The 19,815-nt window shown below is 40.3% G+C and overlaps 1 protein-coding gene across 3 annotated transcripts in view; it reads left to right on the plus strand.

Moving 5' to 3' along the window:
• The window catches only part of CHN2 (chimerin 2), a 260,121-nt gene that overhangs the window by 213,941 nt on the left and 26,365 nt on the right, over positions 1-19,815 (plus strand). For all 3 annotated transcript variants that reach the window (XM_075212289.1, XM_075212291.1, XM_075212290.1), the window contains one exon: positions 6,362-6,446. In XM_075212289.1, the coding sequence (XP_075068390.1) occupies positions 6,362-6,446 (85 nt within the window). The remainder of the gene's footprint in view (positions 1-6,361; positions 6,447-19,815) is intronic.

The following is a 19,815-nucleotide window of genomic DNA, read 5'->3' on the forward strand; positions in this document are numbered from 1 at the left end:
ACAACATGTGCAACATTTGTCCGAATGAGAGTATAGTATGAGACCCATAGACTGCCACCTCTAAGCTGGAGTACAATTGTAAATAATTTGGCTGAGTGTAAATGGCCATACACCCCTCCCTTGAACATTGAACACCACTAAAACCTACTCCACTAGTTTCTCTTATTTTAATAGTACCTCTAAATTAAATCTTGTTCTCACTGTCCTGAAATACAAAACACTCAGACGCCCCCATTCTGCCCAACTCCTTCCCATGACCTGCGCAAATTTCTGTTCCTCCTCACATGCCACCATCTTGCTTTGTGCACCTACATGCTTTAGTGGAAATCTAGGCAAATCTTTGCAGAAATCAAGGCGTACAGAAGGAGTAAAGCTTATTCTGCGTTGCACCTTGACTGTTTTGCACTTTGTAAATCTCTATAAAACACAAGTGCAAGAAGTAAGTAAGAATTCAGCAGAGGTAAAAATCATTGATCCATACCAGAGAAAACGTTGTAATATACACAATTGTTGGGTCAATTTCCTAAAGGGAGAGACACCATTTCTCAGGTGAAAATGTTTTTGTTTGCGAGAGATAGGGTTTCTCCCAATCTATCAAGGACCAAACAGGCGAAGGCGAAAGCATGCTGAAGTCTATTTAAGAAAGATACCCACTGTACATGAACTGCCGCAATCCTCCTATCGCTTCTATGAATGATGATAGCAGGGATACCCCATAGAAAAATGCTTTATTTACTTGAATAAAAAATATTTTGTAATGAAAATTACAGCATTGTTATTTTTTTCTAATTTTTAAATGTTTTTAGTCTTTATTTTGTAACTTTCTTTTTTAAATGAAAGTGGAATGGACTTCTAGTTCAACTGCATAGGTGTGGACTGGCAAAGTGGTACGAGTACCGCTGTCAGCTAGTATTCAGCTAGTATTACTCTGCTGCTCCAGTGACATTGTTAAAGCATATTGGATTGATAACTGGTTTTGTATCTCTGAAGTAAGTGACAATAGCAAATAATTGAAATGGCCACATAGTGATAAATAGTGGTCTGTGAGATAACACTGACAACACAATAAAAAATACACTGTATTCACTGCAGAACCCCATTTGCTGCCTCTCATTGATATTGTCATAAACACAGACATAAGCACCCAGAGCTTCATTCTACAGTCACTGTGAGGAGCACTGCTAAACAATTTAATGAAGAGGGGAAGATGGATCATTTGTATATGTCAATTTACATCTATTAGCCATGGTACTTCAAATTATGGAAAGAATCCAATGTCCCAGGTATTCCAGATAATAGCTCCCATACCTGTATTATGTTCTTTTCAATAGCAAAACGTGGGACGATAGTAGAGCAAGGTTTCCTTTTACAAATGTGAAAGTTGGCCAGCTTGCAAATAATTTTTAGGAAGTGGAGACCAGACACTGATTGTTTTATACGGAACAGAGATTATATTCATTTAAGGTATTTTTTGGAGATGTGAACAGAATGAATTGACAGACAGTGTAAAATCCCTACACATGAGTGTTTATACAGACGCATATATCAGCTGCCAGCAATGTACCGTGTCTTGGGAGCACATGTTTATCACAACTGTATATGGCCATGCAATATGCATGTATTAATTATTTATTACACTGTTTATCTTACTGTGCTACGTTTGAACTAGTTCCATGTTTCTGTTTAATACTGCAGCATTTCAGAATAATTCCAAAAATTGGAGAAGGATTTTGCAAGTTCCAGTGAGCATTATGTTTCTTTTCAATGGATTTTAATTCAGCAGTTATATTTTTAATAGTGTTAACATTTTGTGCATCACAGGTAATGTAGGAAAAGCCTGGATTTATGGAATAGCAACAATCATGGGCCTAAGGTGGCAGAATTGCAGGGGCAATATATATGCCTCTTATTTTCTAGGTATCTTGATCGCTGTTAGTTGGGGTGTTAGGGCGTACATGCTTCTATGATCATTTTTAATGACTGGTAGTATACTTTTATTTATCTTATACAGATGGGATGTGATAGAGATGGAGCTTCGTGGTAGTGGGTGGAAAGGGGAAAGTGACACAGGGAAAGCAGCCTAGGTGGACTGTTTGCGACACATTCATTAGCGCATTGATCTCATTGAACTCTAACCACGCCACACTGTGAGAGCCATTGCGGAGCGACTTGGCGCATCCTCTGCAGTTCAGTAGACAGCAGGCTACGCTGTATGCCCAAATAAAACATGCTCCATCTGTAAACAGAACAAGCAAAGCTTGTAGCATAAGTGATTAGTATTATGTAGGACATAGTGCATGTCAAAAGAGGACTATATTTGTTTTGGTGTATTTATACATTTTTGAGGCATCCTCTTTAATGGTTAAATCCAACATTTTCATTTAGGGAATCTAAGCACGTGTCTAAGGTGTAATCTTATACCAGTATAGAGAGAGACAAGTATGTGGCAGTTAAGTTAAGAAATGTGAGACAATCACTAGACTGCTGAGGATAAAGGAATTCGACCTTTACTGCACAGTGATACCACAAACTCCAGTTTCTATAAGTCCTGATACTGTTATATTGTAGACTTGTCCCTGACACATACAACAGGTGTTTCAATTTACTGGCCAACATGTCCTTCAATAGGTTGTGAAGGTCAAAAACGTGTCCTAAAATCAAGAACTTGAAATCAATAATCTTGTTGGTTTTAATCTGTACAAAACAAATAATCTATGTAGTCCACATTTCTAATACACCTTGTCTCTAGCTTGTGATTCAGGGTGATCTAGAGTAAAAGGAGAACTATTTGTGTGCTGTGGAATGAATCACTTCTAGTAACATGTGAATATATACAAGTCATTCAGGTCACAAAACATAGTTTATCATTTGGTCTGTCAGGAACCCCCTCTAAGGACAATTAGCCAGACAATAGCCTCAAAAGATAAAATTATCATTTAGCGGTTAACTCCATCACACTATAAATGGATTATGTGCCGACTTAATGGCTTATATCTACATAGTGAGAGGCGCTTCTGCTAATCAAAGCATTAAATAGAGCAATGAAAGCATTAAATAGAGTAGCTCTGAAGTAACATCATGTTTTATATCTGCTGCTATTTACCATCTCCATATGAAGATCCCTTGTGGGCCGCACACTATTACAGTAAAACATCCCATCTGTCCAAATGCTGAATAGATGTTATTGTATGCAGCCAAACTTGGTAAATCAGAATTTACAAAAATCCTTTGACTCATGTGGTTCTTCTGGGAAAAGAGGTCGGAAGTCTGTAAAAGTATGTGTGTGAGATCCTGGGAAAATATGCAGTTTTTAACTCTGCAGAATGCAAATTGGCTTTCTCAGCCAGAATGAAAACATTTTTTTTTTCTGGGCACTTGAAAGAATCCCACTGAAAGTAAGTCTGTGAACAAAGGTACAATCGCCATAACCCAGTTTCGGACCAATGGCATCAAATTACACATTTGTTCAAATTCTATTGAGATTTAATAATGATAGTGTTTAACCCTGTGCTGCCAACAGGGGCTTCTTAAACAGATCACTATATGATACTGTACTAGGTTTTATTCTTTTACTCCCAAAGGCAAACTAAGCTTTTTCCTAAAGAGAAAAATGTTCAAGCACCAGGTTTCCAATATAAGAGGCCTATTTATTGAGGTCCTGCGGCTTTGAATAATTCAATCTCCCGCACAATCTATGAATAAAGCAATAATCAGCTCCCTGACGATACCGGCTGACAGCGCAGATTCTATTTAAAAATAATAATAATAATAACAATAATAAAGTGAGTAAAACAATTTTTAAAAAATAATAAAATAATTAACTTTATTTAAATAAAAAAGAAAAAAATGTTTTATTTTAATAATAAAGCATTTTTTCCATTGCTACCTCCCAGAGGTAGGAAAACATCTGTGGTCCTTGTTAAGTATGTTTTGCCTGTGGAAGCTTCACAGGTGGCCCCTGGTAATGGCTAGAGCTTATCTCCCTTTGATAAATAGAACCCATAGATCCAAATCTGCAATGCTGTTTTTATTTGAAAAGACTGTAATTATCTTAAATGACATGTTCACTGGATATTTATTTTCCTATTTATTGCTTTGATTCCTCCACAAAGCAATATGACAGGGGTTCCTCACACTACTACCAAGATTAAACCGCTTACCCCCTCTATACTTTTCTGCTCCCCAGGAATCATTATCTGGAGAACTTGCAAAGACAGTGAAACAACCTCTCTGTGATTCCTGCTGTGTAAATTGGGGATTTAATTTCTGTGACATAAGGCAGTTACTGTACTTCTACACAGCAGGATTCAAAACATAGGGGGAAATATATCCCCTTAAATGAATTTCCTTTATGTCATAATTTCCCCGTCTCAGTTCCATTAACCTAAATTCCTCTTATATCATAGCACACCTACCTAACTTCATTATATTCTACTCACCCATCCTTACTTACTTAACACCACTACCTATTTCAGACCATGTAATGCTTGGACAAAGCTGTGATACTCTCTCATGTCTTATACCAACCTATTATTATGTTGACCTATTTAAGGCTCTGTAAAACCTGACAGAAGCTGAGGGAAGCCCTGTTGAAGTATTTGCTCTGAGGCCCAGAAAGGTTTAGGCATGCCACAACCCACCCCTAGAGAAAGTAATATGATTCGTTTTACCCACAAGTGTAATTCTGTAATATTTGTTATATACTTCAAATGCACTTGTGTAATCTAGGTGACTTCTCTTGCAGTCTTTGATGTAAACACAACATCACATGATTAGTCCTAGAATTTTCATTCTCTCACATATCTATGTTATTACTGCCTTCTCCTGGCAGTGGTACTGATCATGTCTGCTTCACTTATATTAAACAATTATGTAGAAGCATATCTTGTGCCACAGGAATAAACCCTGTAATCATTTTCTGCAACATTTCAGCTGTAGAAGTCCAATGATCTGTCATGTTGGCCACATAAGTGTATGTTTAACATTTTCCAACAGAGATGCTGAGATGCTAAAGATACACAAATGTAGATTTAGTCATTTGAATTTATTGGTCTTTGTGCATAGTTCTGGCTTTTAAAGTCATGATTATCTGGGCACTGATTTTCATCTGACGCACAGATGTAGCTAAAATATAACTTAGAAAATTATGTGTTTCCAAAGCAGTTTTTAGGTTTTACGTAGTTTGAAGCACATTCTGAGCCTCATCTCGTCTCGATTTATTATACAGAGAAAAGCTCTATCTCCAGCGAAATCGGGGGTTTCCATCGGAGATAGAGCTTCTTCCTATGAAGGGGCTAAGACTCACTGGCTTTCTCTGATAGCCTTACCTATGTGAAGCATGAGTAAGCCTCCTTAACAAGGATGGCCGCGATCCTTCTTCTGTTACTGCTATCTCAAATCCAGCTAAAGGGTGCAAATGTGCTCTCAGACAAACTATGCAAGCGGTACAAATGCAAATTATTTTTGCATGCAGAGAAGATACTGCCTGCTTTTGCATGTATACACATACAAGCCAACTGTATTTTTACACTGTAATTTAGAATTGATTGAGGACATGCTTATTTACTCTTCCTAAAAGTCCAGGAGGCTCCTGAATTTCGGGAAGTCCTCCCGGGCTTCCGAAAGAGCAGGTACCCTACTGGATCCCAGGCATCTACAATGGGCAATGAATCACGTTTTCTTTCATATCATGTGGGCAGCCGGGTGCACATGCATTGTTTACCTGGGAAAGAGATTGCACCAGGATGCACTATGGGAAGAAAAGAAGTCGTGGAAGCAGTGTGATGCTCTGTACAAGGTTCTGCTTGGAACCTTGTGTTCTAGCATTTATGTGGATGGTACTTTAACATGTACCACCTAAACATTGTTGCAGACTAAGTATACCCCTTCATGGTATTCTCTGATGGCAGTGGCCTCTTCCCGCAGGATAATGTTCCCTGCCACCCTGCAAAAAATTGTTCAGGAATGGTTAGGGCAACATGGATAAGAGTTCAAGGTTCCCCAAATCTCAATCTGATCGAGCATCTGTGGGATATACTGGAAAAAAAAGTCCAAGCCATGGAGGCACCACCTCGCATCTTACAGGGCTTAAAGGATCTGTTGCTAATGTCTTGGTGCCGCATACCACAGGGCACCTTCAGAGGTCTTAGCCAATATCAAAGGTCATAGCCAATATATTACATAAAGTCTGGTATTTTGTTTAGGAGCAATAATGAGAAAATTGTTCATCATACAAATAAGGACATACTAAGAACTCTTAGTGATAGCTATAAAAACTCAATGATGGGTAACATAGCTCAGGTTGTCATCATTTGGATTTCCTATCTGCCTTCTTCTAACTATGTATTGTCTCTCTTTCTAGGTGCACACATTTCGTGGTCCATACTGGTGTGAATACTGTGCTAATTTCATGTGGGGCCTCATTGCTCAGGGAGTCAGGTGCTCAGGTAATGTAATCATATGTCATGCAATATATCAGTGTATTTATTGTTGTCAGGTTGTCAAGATCAGCATACTTGTGCAATTATTGGACAATACAATGTTAGAGATGTTCTCTGACCCCTGTGTTCTGGTTTTGGATTAACTTCTGTTGGTTTTGGCAAAACCGCCCTTGCGTATTCGGTTTTGGCTTTGGATCGCAATTTTTATCTAAAATCCCGATTTATTTATTTTTTGATTTTTTTTTTTATTTTGTATTTTTTTTCTGCTAAAATCACATATTTTTGATTTTTTTTTTTCCCCCTGCATTATTATTAACCTCAATAACACTAATTTCAAGTCTTTTGCAGTCAATTTTGACCACTTTACAGGTCACAATATTATTTTCATACACTTTCAAACAAAGACTGCAGCGACCTGGCTGGATGCTAAGCGACAGATCAATGACACAAACACACTACAGTTCATAGCACATCTAGGAAACATTGCCACGCAGCAGTGGCAGGAAAAAAAAGGGGTGCAAGATGGAATTGTCCTTGGATCATGAAATCAGTTATGGTTCATTTGATCGCTCCACCCATTCCTTGGATAACTGTGGTAATTGTACAGCTAATACATGGCACCGAGCACTGACCCCCTCCGGGATGCATGCTTTTATCAGACCCAGACCAATCCAGGGTTCCAGACAATGCACTAAAAGAGCCATTGTAATTCACAGCAAAAAGCAAGTTCATCACTGAGATTCGAATCAGCCCCAATTGTTATATATTTAGGTACCTTTGAAGTAAAGTGCAGATTACAAACGCTTTGTGCAATACCGATGAAACAGCAGCAAAGTGGAAGGTAATACGTATACACGTCTATTTAGACATCCATGCTTACATTACTTCTGCAAGCAACGTTGTTCTTTGTTAATAAAACTGTTGACTTTATACCGTTCAAAAAAATATATAAATAATCCTCCACCATCCTTTCGATGTTAATAGTAGGATCAGGTGGAGTTACGGCAGAGGTGTCACGTTTTTTAAGAACACTTCCACCCCTATTATTTGTATTTCAGCAATGACAATTAGCAATGAAGCAATGGAGCTCTCCTCTATGTGTTTTACCTATATAACACAGTACAATGTGATTGCAGATTTAGAAGACCAAGCCTGCCAGCCCTATTATTTGTATTTCAGCAAAGACAATTAGCAATTGAGCAAATGGAGCTCTCCTCTTTGTATGTTACCTATATAACTCAGTACAATGTGACTGCATATTTAGAAGACCAAGCCTGCCAGACCTATTATTTGTATTTCAGCAAAGACAATTAGCAATGGAGCAATAGAGCTCTCCTCTTTGTACGTTACCTATATAACACAGTAAAATGTGACTGCAGATTTAGAAGACCAAGCCTGCCAGACCTATTATTTCTATTTCAGCAATGACAATTAGCAATGGAGCTCTCCTGAATGTCATTGGAGACTTTGGAGAACACTGCTATCTCTCCTCTTTCTTTTCTACCTATGACGATGCCCAACTGCACTAGAGACTGCTATGAACTGTACTACCCCTTCTGTGTCCCTCTATGAAATGGCGCTGGATCACCGTGGAGGGCGGTACTTATGGAATCCAAAACTCCCGAGGTCCGACGACATGACGATGACGTTATGCCTCGTTTTCAATTCCGAGGGCAGGAGAAAGTACCAAGCCAGCTCGGCTCAGTACTTGGATCTGCTAAGTTCGGGTGTGTTCAGTTCTCCGGGATCCGAGCCTGAGCATCTCTATACAATATATATTATCACGTCTCTTATAGTACCTTGCCTTTGTACAAGCCGGAAGTAAGGCCGGTCCCGCAGAGACTGATGAAACAATCTCTGCTTTTACAGGCCTGTTTAGTGTCTTCCAAGGCAGTTTCAGTTTATGTGCTTGTTGTGTTTGTGTACCTTGGAGGAGAGTACAGTACAGAGTGTATTGGTAGAGAAATTAGTATAGCTGGTAAGAGACATGGATGTTGCATGTAACTGGTGTGGATTACAGGACTGGCATGATTGCAGGTAGAAAGAGGATAAGGAATACCATTAGGATCAATGGAAGATGTGTGTAGCTGCAATACTAGGGAATATGGTAAGGAGAGAAGTGCACTGTTAGAATAGACATGGGAATCGTGTAATTGGTATAACACAGATGGAGATAGGAAAGTGATACAGGTGGGAATTGAGAGCAGCGGATAGAGAGCATTGGAGAGTGCAGAGTATCTAATAGGAGCAGGGCTGAAGTGGAAAGTTAGATGTGATGGTACGAAAATGTAATGGGAATGTAAGTAAATGGAAGTTGATAGTATTACAATGAAGGTAATAGGAGAAGTGGCGGTATGCCATGCCACCATATGCCACCGTATACACCCCCACTTCAACCACTGAATAGGAGAATATATGGATGACCTGAGTGCAGCTAGTGGAGGGACATGTTTGTAAGATAATAGATGGCTTTTATTATATCCCCCGTTATTCAATGCAGTACTCTTTAGCCCCAAATCTACTGTATCCCATGTGTAGAAAAGAAATAAATGGTTATAATTCGTTACCACCTTTACATCAATAATTTTCAATATTTGAACATTTTCCCATTGTTCACTAGAGTAATTACACTGTCAGATATCACTACAGAGTCAGTGACCCTCATCCTCTCTGCCATCGGTGGACCCCAGCTATGACACACGCAGGCCTGACAGCAGCTTGTGTGCATAGCTATCTCCAGTATATACTGACAGGCAACTATTTTGACCAACACATTGGAAGTGAATTTTTCAGCTGTTGACAGATCATTGACATAAGTTGTGTTGATGGTTGGGACTCATTTGAGATGCTATTTAAACATTTACTAAATGTATGCCCTCCAGTAATAGGGCAGACTGTCCCTGCAAAAAATGATGCTTGATTTAATATGGGCTATCTTGTCATATATTTTGTTCTTAATTTAAAGATGCCCACAGGGTTTCCGTGCAAATCATACTCGTATGATGAAACGGTACAATTTCATCATTATTTTATAGCCCACGGTTAGCTTTTACTGTGAAGATAACACTGTTTTGTTTCTTCAGTTCTTGAGTTTGTGCATTAAACCAAACATGTAACGCTCTTTCCTTGTGAATTATTAGCACTCTGAAAAAGGCTTGTCTTTTGTATTTTTAAAATATGTCCTATTTATTGTATTGATGTGTAAATGCTTTTATTATATAAAATGTTTATGTTTTGCTTATCAGCAATAATACATGTTTTATTGTTTGCTATAGGTAATTTTTGCTGGAAAATTTACTTTACAAAACAATATTCTTGGTTGGTCTTCTATGTAGTGTGTCCACTGTATCTCTACTGTATCTCTACTGGCACCCCTGGGTTACATAGAAAACATAGAATTTGACGGCAGATAAGAATCACTTGGCCCATCTAGCCTACCCAATTTTTAACCTATGTTAACCTCAAACCTTATTGGATCCTTTATTCTTTGTAAGGATATCCTTATGTCTATCCCCTCAAGCATGTTTAAATTGCTCTACTGTATTAGCCTCTACCACCTCTGATGGGGGCTATACCACTTATCCACTTCCCTTTCTGTGAAGTAGTTTTTCCTCAAATTTCCTCTGAACCTACTTCCCTCCAGTCTCAGTGCATGTCCTTGTGTTCTAATATTTCTCTCCCTTTGAAGAATGTTTCCCTCCTGTACCTTGTTAAAACCATTGATATATTTGGTTGATAGATATGGTTTACAATGACTAAAAGCCTTGCAGAGAAGATATTTTAGGGAATTTGTTTTGCTATGTTAATTCTACTTATACCTCTTATCTCTATATAATATTGTATTGTTATGTTATTAGGGGGGTATTCAATTGTTCCTCCGGGCGCCGCCGGAACAAGCGCGTAACAACTATTACTGTTTATACGGTAAAATTGCGCGTAAAAACCGTTAATACGGTAGTTTACTCGCTGAATTTCAGCTGCAAGATGAAATTCAGCGAGTAATTACCGTATAAACGGTAATAGTTTTAACGCGCTCGTGCCGGCGGCGCCCGGAGGAACAATTGAATACCCCCCTAAGAGTCTTCCAGCTGTTCCTTTTTGATACTTTGTAGCCACATGTACATTTCAAGTCTGATTAGAGCACCCAGCCTCTGCAGTACGTACATCTGAGGACCTGGCTTGATATAAATGGGGGTGTTTTAATGAGCATTAAAGTTAAAGTGAGATGGGACCTATGGTCAGCGGCCACAAATGGCCACACAGAAGAAAGTCTTATTGATTTCATAGGTCCTAGTAATCAAGTAACCCTCCCCCTCTGTGACTTTATAAATACCTACACTAGAGGTGAAGTGGTTGTATACCTTCTGGTGTCTACGGATTCTTGATCAGTAACAAGAAAATTTAGGGTGGAGCAGGAATTCTAGTTCTGTTGGATTAGGAAATACCCTGATGACCAGATGTACAATTTAATGCCTTTTTTATCACAGATCTAGGGGGAATTCAATTGCCGGTGATGTGGAACGAGGACCTGGCGCCGCACATATTGCCGACAATTACAGTAGAAATCTCTGATTATTTTTTCTTACAACCCTATGGGGTGCGAGAAAAAAGGAACGGAGATTTTACATAAATCTCCGCCGCAAAGTGTCTCACGGACGTTCCAGAGACACTTCACAGCTTATTGAATTCCCCCTTAGAGTGATCAATATATCAATTGAAACTGTACTTTAAGCTGTCCACAAGAGCCAATCCTGCTTATTAGCTGAGTACCGGGACCATATGGGGTTTATTTGTGAAGTCAGAAGATGACCACACACACACAGGCTGATTTTGGCCATTTGTCTACTGTATTTATGCACATTTTCATCAGATCAATCACATTGCACTTGTTTTGGGTCCAGTTTCCTGATATCAACAGCAATATCGTCACGTGTGTAGCCAGCATTACACTGAAGATGAGAATTGGGATAGCGCAGACAAGAGGTGAAGGGTTGTGGGGTTGGTGATGTTATGACTTTGTTCTGACAACCAGGAACATAAGAGACCGTCCATTTTACCATATGTTATAATATATCAAAACGTTTTTTTTTTTATATTTACTTATTTTACTGACCTCTCATTAATATAGTCAGTGTGTTTCTAGACAAGAAGGAAGGTAGTTTTAGGTTTCCATAACTCATTATTGAAAACAAATATTATTGATGGTAACAGCTCCTGTTGTATAGTTTAGTATTTGAAAAGTTTCACCTGCCTGTGCCAACCTCTTGTGAAGTTTCATGAAACTCAGCAGAGATTACTATCTTCTGTTTCTGTTTGCACAGACTATGCAAGAAAGAGTTTTGATATTCTTCAAACTTTTGTTCTTTCCTTCACAGAAATATGAGTTAGATAACTATCTGACATGGGAAGTCTTAACAATGAATTTATGTGTGGTTACAAAATATATACACCGATATAGAGCACTATAAGGTCATCATCTAGAATTTGCTTCCTATGTTGGAGACAAATGAGCAGGGTCTAATCATTTCAAGGGGAACTAGACTAAATAATATATTTTTAGTGTGTTATTGTGGTGAAGAGGCTCAATTTTTATTACTTGGGGGTCTATTTATGACTCGGTGAGAAGCCTAAAATGTGGCAAAAACAGGAGTTTTCACCAGATTTAAGGTTTCATCCTATTTAACATTGACCCAGGCCAATGGTAGCTATCATTGTGTATCACCAGCGACAGCCTTCCCCATGTAAATCAGCCGATAACAAGATGCAGAACTAATTACTGGTTCTGGGCAGTTGGTGACCTCACAGCACTGGGCTAGTTCCTGGCTCTGGGCAGTTAGTGATTACTGGCATTGTGCTAGTTCCTGGCTTTAGGCAGTTAGTGATTACTGGCACTGAGCTAGTTCCTGGCTCTGGGCAGTTAGTGATTACTGGCACTATGCTAGTTCCTGGCTCTAGGCAGTTAGTGATTAATGGCACAGAGCTAGTTCCTGACTCTGGGCAGTTAGTGATTACTGGCATTGTGCTAGTTCCTGGCTTTAGGCAGTTAGTGATTACTGGCGCTGAGCTAGTTCCTGGCTCTGGGCAGTTAGTGATTACTGGCACTATGCTAGTTCCTGGCTCTAGGCAGTTAGTGATTACTGGCACAGAGCTAGTTCCTGGCTCTGGGCAGTTAGTGATTACTGGCACAGAGCTAGTTCCTGGCTCTGGGCAATTAGTGATTACTGGCACTGTGCTAGTTCCTGGTTCTGGGCAGTTAGTGATTACTGGCACTGTGCTAGTTCCTGGCTCTGGGCAGTTAGTGATTACTGGCACTATGCTAGTTCCTGGCTCTAGGCAGTTAGTGATTACTGGCACTGTGCTAGTTCCTGGCTCTAGGCAGTTAGTGATTACTGGCACTGTGCTAGTTCCTGGCTCTAGGCAGTTAGTGATTACTGGCACTGTGCTAGTTCCTGGCTCTGGGCAGTTAGTGATTACTGGCACTGAGCTAGTTCCTGGTTCTTGGCAGTTAGTGATTACTGGCACTGTGATAGTTCATGGCTCTGGGCAGTTAGTGATTACTGGCACTGTGATAGTTCATGGCTCTGGGCAGTTAGTGATTACTGGCACTGTGCTAGTTCATGGCACTGGCCAGTTAGTGATTACTGGCACTGAGCTAGTTCCTGGCTCTGGGCAGTTAGTGATTACTGGCACTGAGCTAGTTCCTGGCTCTGGGCAGTTAGTGATTACTAGCACTGTGATAGTTCATGGCTCTGGGCAGTTAGTGATTACTGGCACTGTGATAGTTCATGGCTCTGGGCAGTTAGTGATTACTGGCACTGTGCTAGTTCATGGCACTGGCCAGTTAGTGATTACTGGCACTGAGCTAGTTCCTGGCTCTAGGCAGTTAGTGATTACTGGCACAGATCTAGTTCCTGGCTCTGGGCAGTTAGTGATTACTGGCACAGAGCTAGTTCTGGCTCTGGGCAATTAGTGATTACTGGCACTGTGCTAGTTCCTGGTTCTGGGCAGTTAGTGATTACTGGCACTGTGCTACTTCCTGGCTCTGGGCAGTTAGTGATTACTGGCACTATGCTAGTTCCTGGCTCTAGGCAGTTAGTGATTACTGGCACTGTGCTAGTTCCTGGCTCTAGGCAGTTAGTGATTACTGGCACTGTGCTAGTTCCTGGCTCTAGGCAGTTAGTGATTACTGGCACTGTGCTAGTTCCTGGCTCTGGGCAGTTAGTGATTACTGGCACTGTGCTAGTTCCTGGCTCTGGGCAGTTAGTGATTACTGGCACTGAGCTAGTTCCTGGTTCTTGGCAGTTAGTGATTACTGGCACTGTGATAGTTCATGGCTCTGGGCAGTTAGTGATTACTGGCACTGTGATAGTTCATGGCTCTGGGCAGTTAGTGATTACTGGCACTGTGCTAGTTCATGGCACTGGCCAGTTAGTGATTACTGGCACTGAGCTAGTTCCTGGCTCTGGGCAGTTAGTGATTACTGGCACTGAGCTAGTTCCTGGCTCTGGGCAGTTAGTGATTACTAGCACTGTGATAGTTCCTGGCTCTGGGCAGTTAGTGATTTCTGGCGCTGTGGTAGTTCCTGTATCTGGGCAGTTAGTGATTACTGGCACTATGCTAGTTCCTGGCTCTAGGCAGTTAGTGATTACTGGCACAGAGCTAGTTCCTGGCTCTGGGCAGTTAGTGATTACTGGCACTGTGCTAGTTCCTGGCTCTGGGCAGTTAGTGATTACTGGCACTGTGCTAGTTCCTGGTTCTGGGCAGTTAGTGATTACTGGCACTGTGCTAGTTCCTGGCTCTGGGCAGTTAGTGATTACTGGCACTGGGCTAGTTCCTGGCTCTAGGCAGTTAGTGATTACTGGCACAGAGCTAGTTCCTGGCTCTGGGCAGTTAGTGATTACTGGCACTGAGCTAGTTCCTGGTTCTGGGCAGTTAGTGATTACTGGCACTGTGATAGTTCCTGACTCTGGGCAGTTAGTGATTACTGGCACTGTGCTAGTTCATGGCTCTGGGCAGTTAGTGATTACTGGCACTGTGCTAGTTTATGGCACTGGTCAGTTAGTTATTACTGGCACTGAGCTAGTTCCTGGCTCTGGGCAGTTAGTGATTACTGGCACTGAGCTAGTTCCTGGCTCTGGGCAGTTAGTGATTACTGGCGCTGTGGTAGTTCCTGTATCTGGGCAGTTAGTGATTACTGGCACTGTGCTAGTTCCTGGCTTTAAGCAATCAGTGATTAGTAGCACTGTGCTAGTTCCTGGCTTTGAGCAATTAGTGATTAGTAGCACTGTGCTAGTTCCTGGCTTTAAGCAATCAGTGATTAGTAGCACTATGCTAGTTCATGGCTTTGAGTAGTTAGTGATTACTAGCACTGTGCTAATTCCTGAATTTGGGCAGTTAGTAACTACTGGCACTTCGCTAGATAGGGACTCTGTACAGTTAATGATTGTAGACTCTGTGCTAGTTCCTGGCTCCAGGCAGTTGGTGATCCCGTGCATAGCAATTACACTGCTTTTTGACACCATAAACTGTACTGTAGCATCAATTACTGTTCGTTACAAGATACCACACCTTTGACTGCCTTGAAAAGGCATATAGCGAAATGCGCTTAGGCATGTCTGTGTGTTGTGAGAGAGCCTGAATAATATGAGGGATAAACAATATTTCAATTCACCATAGGATATTACCAACCCTGAATGGATAATGAAAACACCTAATATGGAGACACAGAGATTGATAAATCACACAAGTTTCCCCAGCCAGAGTTAGTAAAGTAGGGCATAATAGCCTCAGCAGGTATGGATGAATGAAAGTCTCAATGCTTGCAGGACACAACCCTGCACTAAAAAAATGTGCATTTAATAAGAAGGTTATATGTGGAGGGATAGATAATTGAAGACAGGATGACTCTCGATATGGATTTGTTTCAATAATTTTATATTGGTTACAAATACAAAGAATAATATATTTCTTAGATCTCACAAAAAATGAGCTATAAAGCGAGTCTAAGAAGCAATATCCGGGAGGAATAATTAATTAAGATTATAAGTGAGGCATTATAGCCTGTTAATATAAGCTATACAATATCAGACAATACGTGATGACAAAAGCTTACAACCACAGAATTATTTGAAATCACTATTTCTAAATCTTTTCACACGTACTATTTCTATTTAACTGAATTTTATATTTCGCTGCTTAAAAATCGTTGTTTTTCTGGTAACAATGTGATATTCTTATAGAGTAAGGGCTTGATTCATTCAGGAATGTAAAGCAAAAAAATTAGTAACTTTTCACCTTGCAAAACTATGTTGCATTGGAGGGAGAGGTAAATTTAAAATGTGTAGACAGATTTATAGTTGGGGCAGGGCATGTCCTAGATCAACTTCAAATGTCAGTGTTAAAATAAAGCTATCAATCATTTGTGTCCTACATGAAAAACAGCTGGTATTTTCCTTATGTGCAAAATAATAAACTAATTTGCACCCCTCGAGTTGTAACATGGTTTTGTCCAGAAGATATCTTACTATTATTTTTGCCTTGATGAATCAGGCCCTAAATGATTAAAAGTTACATTTTATGATGTTTGAATTCGTAGATAGAGCTTTCCAGTGGAATGACCTACTTTTATTTTTGCATGTAATTTATATGGTCATGAGAAAAGATACCTTCCCTAGGATGAATATAATATGATGATGAAAAATAATTTGTTTATACGGGAAGATAAATCTGTACCAATGTTGACAATATAAGGAATCTGAGTTTTCTTTCTTCCCTTTCTATCCTTCATATTTTAAAATTACGGTACCACACCTTGTATTATGTTGTACCCATTTTTCCGGTTTTGGGTCACCTGTTTTCATGAAAGCCACAGTTACTTCAATTGCTATAAAATATTTCTCTATGCTTAAAGGAATATGAGATAATGACTAACCATTAACACTAGGGGCTAGATTTACTAAGCTGCGGGTTTGTAAAAGTGGGGATGTTGCCTATAGCAACCAAATAGATTCTAGCTATCATTTTGTAGAAAGCAGTAAATAACTGAAAGCTAGAATCTGATTGGTTGCTATAGGCAACATCCCCACTTTTGCAAACCCGCAGCTTAGTAAATCTAGCCCTAGGTGAGTAACATGTATTTATTGTTCCAGTCTAACCATTTATACTTGGAAACATTCATGGGAATTTCCACTTGGAGATGAACTTTTTCGTTTCTCTATAAAATCCTCTTATGACTTTACAGAAATAGCACAGCATTTCTCAATAGCCTGCATGTTACAGCCACATTCTGGATCCAAATGTATATGTGTTTGAAAAGTAAAAGGAAACACGTTTTGTTTGGCTGAAGAGCATCATATAACACGATGGATCGGGGATGTGATCATATAAACTGATGGGAAGTCAGCTGAGATTATCATCATGCTGCTGTACCAGGATTGCCAGATATACATTCTTCCATATATTTTAAGATCCTTGTATCTGGTTTCCTCCCACAGTCCAAAGACATATATAGGTTAATTGGACTAAGACATATATATAGGTTAATTGGACTAAGACATATATATAGGTTAATTGGGCTAAGACATATATATAGGTTAATTGGCCTTTGTCTCAATTGCTTGTTTGTGGGCCTGTAGCATAGATAAAAGATTATAAGCTGCTGGGGCAGAGACCAATGTGACTCAATACAAATCTGACTGTACTGCGGTGTAAATGTACTAGTGCTACATAATTAAACATAATACTAATACACAGAAATTCATTCTGCTGAATCATAGAGTGATGACTGGTACTATATATTCAGTGTTGAATGAGCATGGTATACTTTGTTTGTGAGCATTTTAACCAATTGATTGGAAGCTTTCTCTGTTTGATGAAAAGCTAAGGAAATACTTTATCACACTCTTTGCTTGTTATAGATTACCTGTCACCTCCACACATCTGCACCTTCAATAGATGTCTGACCAGGCAACAACATATATGTATCATCTGTTATATTTTCTGTGTTACAGCTGTATAGATCTCTCTATAGTCATTACGTTGCCAGGCAACGATGAATATAAATTTGTGTAAACAGTCTGTGTACTGGCTGGAGTGTGGTCCGTGTGCTGCAGATAAACATCCTGTGACCCCAGGAGGATCACATGAGAATAGTGTCACAGGAAATTCTGCCCACTCCAACAGCTGACTTAAATAATATTTAATGCAATTATGAAACAGAGAAGGGAAATACAGATACATACCTCCAGGGGAGGGCTGGCTGACTTTAGCCCAGGGGGCAAGCACATAGCACTGGCCGATAAGTCCGTAAAGGGTGGTCCTCAGTACAATATATATTTAGCAATATAAAATGAGACTATTTTAGAGTTAAATCAATATAACACCAACGTTTTATAAAGCCTCCTTCCAGCCAAAAATTAAAATAGTATTCACATTTGATGAATAGATCTACTTCCCTCCAACTGACATTAAATTTATTCCCTCCCTCCAAACAGCCCCAACAATAAATTAAATAGCATTTACATTTAATAAATACAACCATTTCCCACAACCATCCCAGGCATTAACTAATTCATAATCACAATTAATAAATAAACCTCATTTTTCCCAAACAGCCCCACATTGAATTAATAGCTCTCAAACCACCCCAGCATTAAATTAAAAGTTCAATCACCCCATCTTAACGTCATAGGCCCCACTAATAAATTGTCCCACCACTCACAAATAAAATAACACCCATAATTAGCCTTCAACCTACACTCCACCATTAAAATGAAGATCCCCCTTTCCTCACACATTATATTAATATATTGGCCCCCTCTCACACACACATACACTATATATTAATATACTGGCCCCCTCAGACACACAGTATATCCACACAGGCCCCCTCAGACACACAATATATCCACACTGGCCCCCTCAGACACACAATATATCCATACTGGCCCCCTCAGACACACAGTATGTCCACACTGGCCCCCTCAGACACACAATATATCCACACTGGCCCCCTCAGACACACAATATATCCATACTGGCCCCCTCAGACACACAATATATCCACACTGGCCCCCTCGGACACAAAATATATGTCCACACTGGCCCCCTCAGACACACAATATATCCACACTGGCCCCCTCAGACACACAATATATCCACACTGGCCCCCTCAGACACACAATATATACACACTGGCCACCTCAAACACACACAATAGATACTGGTCCATACACTGTACTGATACACAATAACCTGACACACACAAACACACGTACAAACATTAGCCTGCCACACACACACAAACAATAGCCTGCCACACACACACAAACAATAGCCTGCCACACACAATCAATAACCTGACTGACACACACAAACACACACACACACACACACACACACACACAAACACACACACACAATACACTATACACACCTCCTCCCCACCGCTGCTGGCACTTACCTTGTTCCAGCCGCACTGAGTGCTGTGCGAATGTTGCTCTTCATACATGGAACGGCACCTGTCACATGGTGCGCATCCCATGTGACACCGATAGAGGACACAAACAGTGGAGGGGAGGGAGGGAGTCAGAGGTTCAGCGGCCAATGGGAGAAGGTGTCTGGTCCCAGAGGAGGGGCCAGCCACCAAGTAATAAACACTGGTCCAAAATAGATTTTAGTGCACCAGATCGGGGGGAATCTGCCCCCCAGCCCAGTCGGCCCCTGCATACCTCTCAATATTGAGACTTGCAAAATCAGGACAAAATAAGGCCTGTCCTTGATCTGGCCAAACTTGTCCAGATCCTTCATTAAACACCACTTTGGGTTGAAACTCCAACCATTTGTACATAAGCACCGTTCCATTTGAGGTCCGCTATTTTGGACTGTCTCACCGAAAATCGTGTGCAGATGTATAGCTGATTTGTGGCTACAGCAATGCTATAGATAATTTGAACTAGGTTATTCCAATCATGGTCTGTTGGCCTTAACTAAAATATTTACAGTTCTCCTCACACATACTGTTAGTTGTAGCTGACAGTAACCCCTTGCAATGGCTTCTGTGGGAACATTAATTGCATACTTGCTTATCCCGAGACGTCCGGGAAATTCCCAAATTCCGGGCATGTCTCCCGGACTCCCGGGAGAGCAACAACCCTCATTGACGCGATTCATGTTGATTTTGTTGCAGGGACGGGGCCAATATGACACAATTTGCCATGTCCTGCCCCCTTCCACCCTCCCACCACACCCCTCTTCAGGGACCTGGGAGGTCCCTCAAAGTAGGCAAGTATGATTAATTGATAGTTTTTGGACTAGTCATGGCATTAAGACTAATGTTTTTGTGTTCTTTTTGTGTATTATTTATTTCTCCTAAAGC

This window comes from Mixophyes fleayi, chromosome 5 (assembly GCF_038048845.1).
Source record: "Mixophyes fleayi isolate aMixFle1 chromosome 5, aMixFle1.hap1, whole genome shotgun sequence".
Classification (NCBI taxonomy): Eukaryota; Metazoa; Chordata; class Amphibia; order Anura; family Limnodynastidae; genus Mixophyes; species Mixophyes fleayi.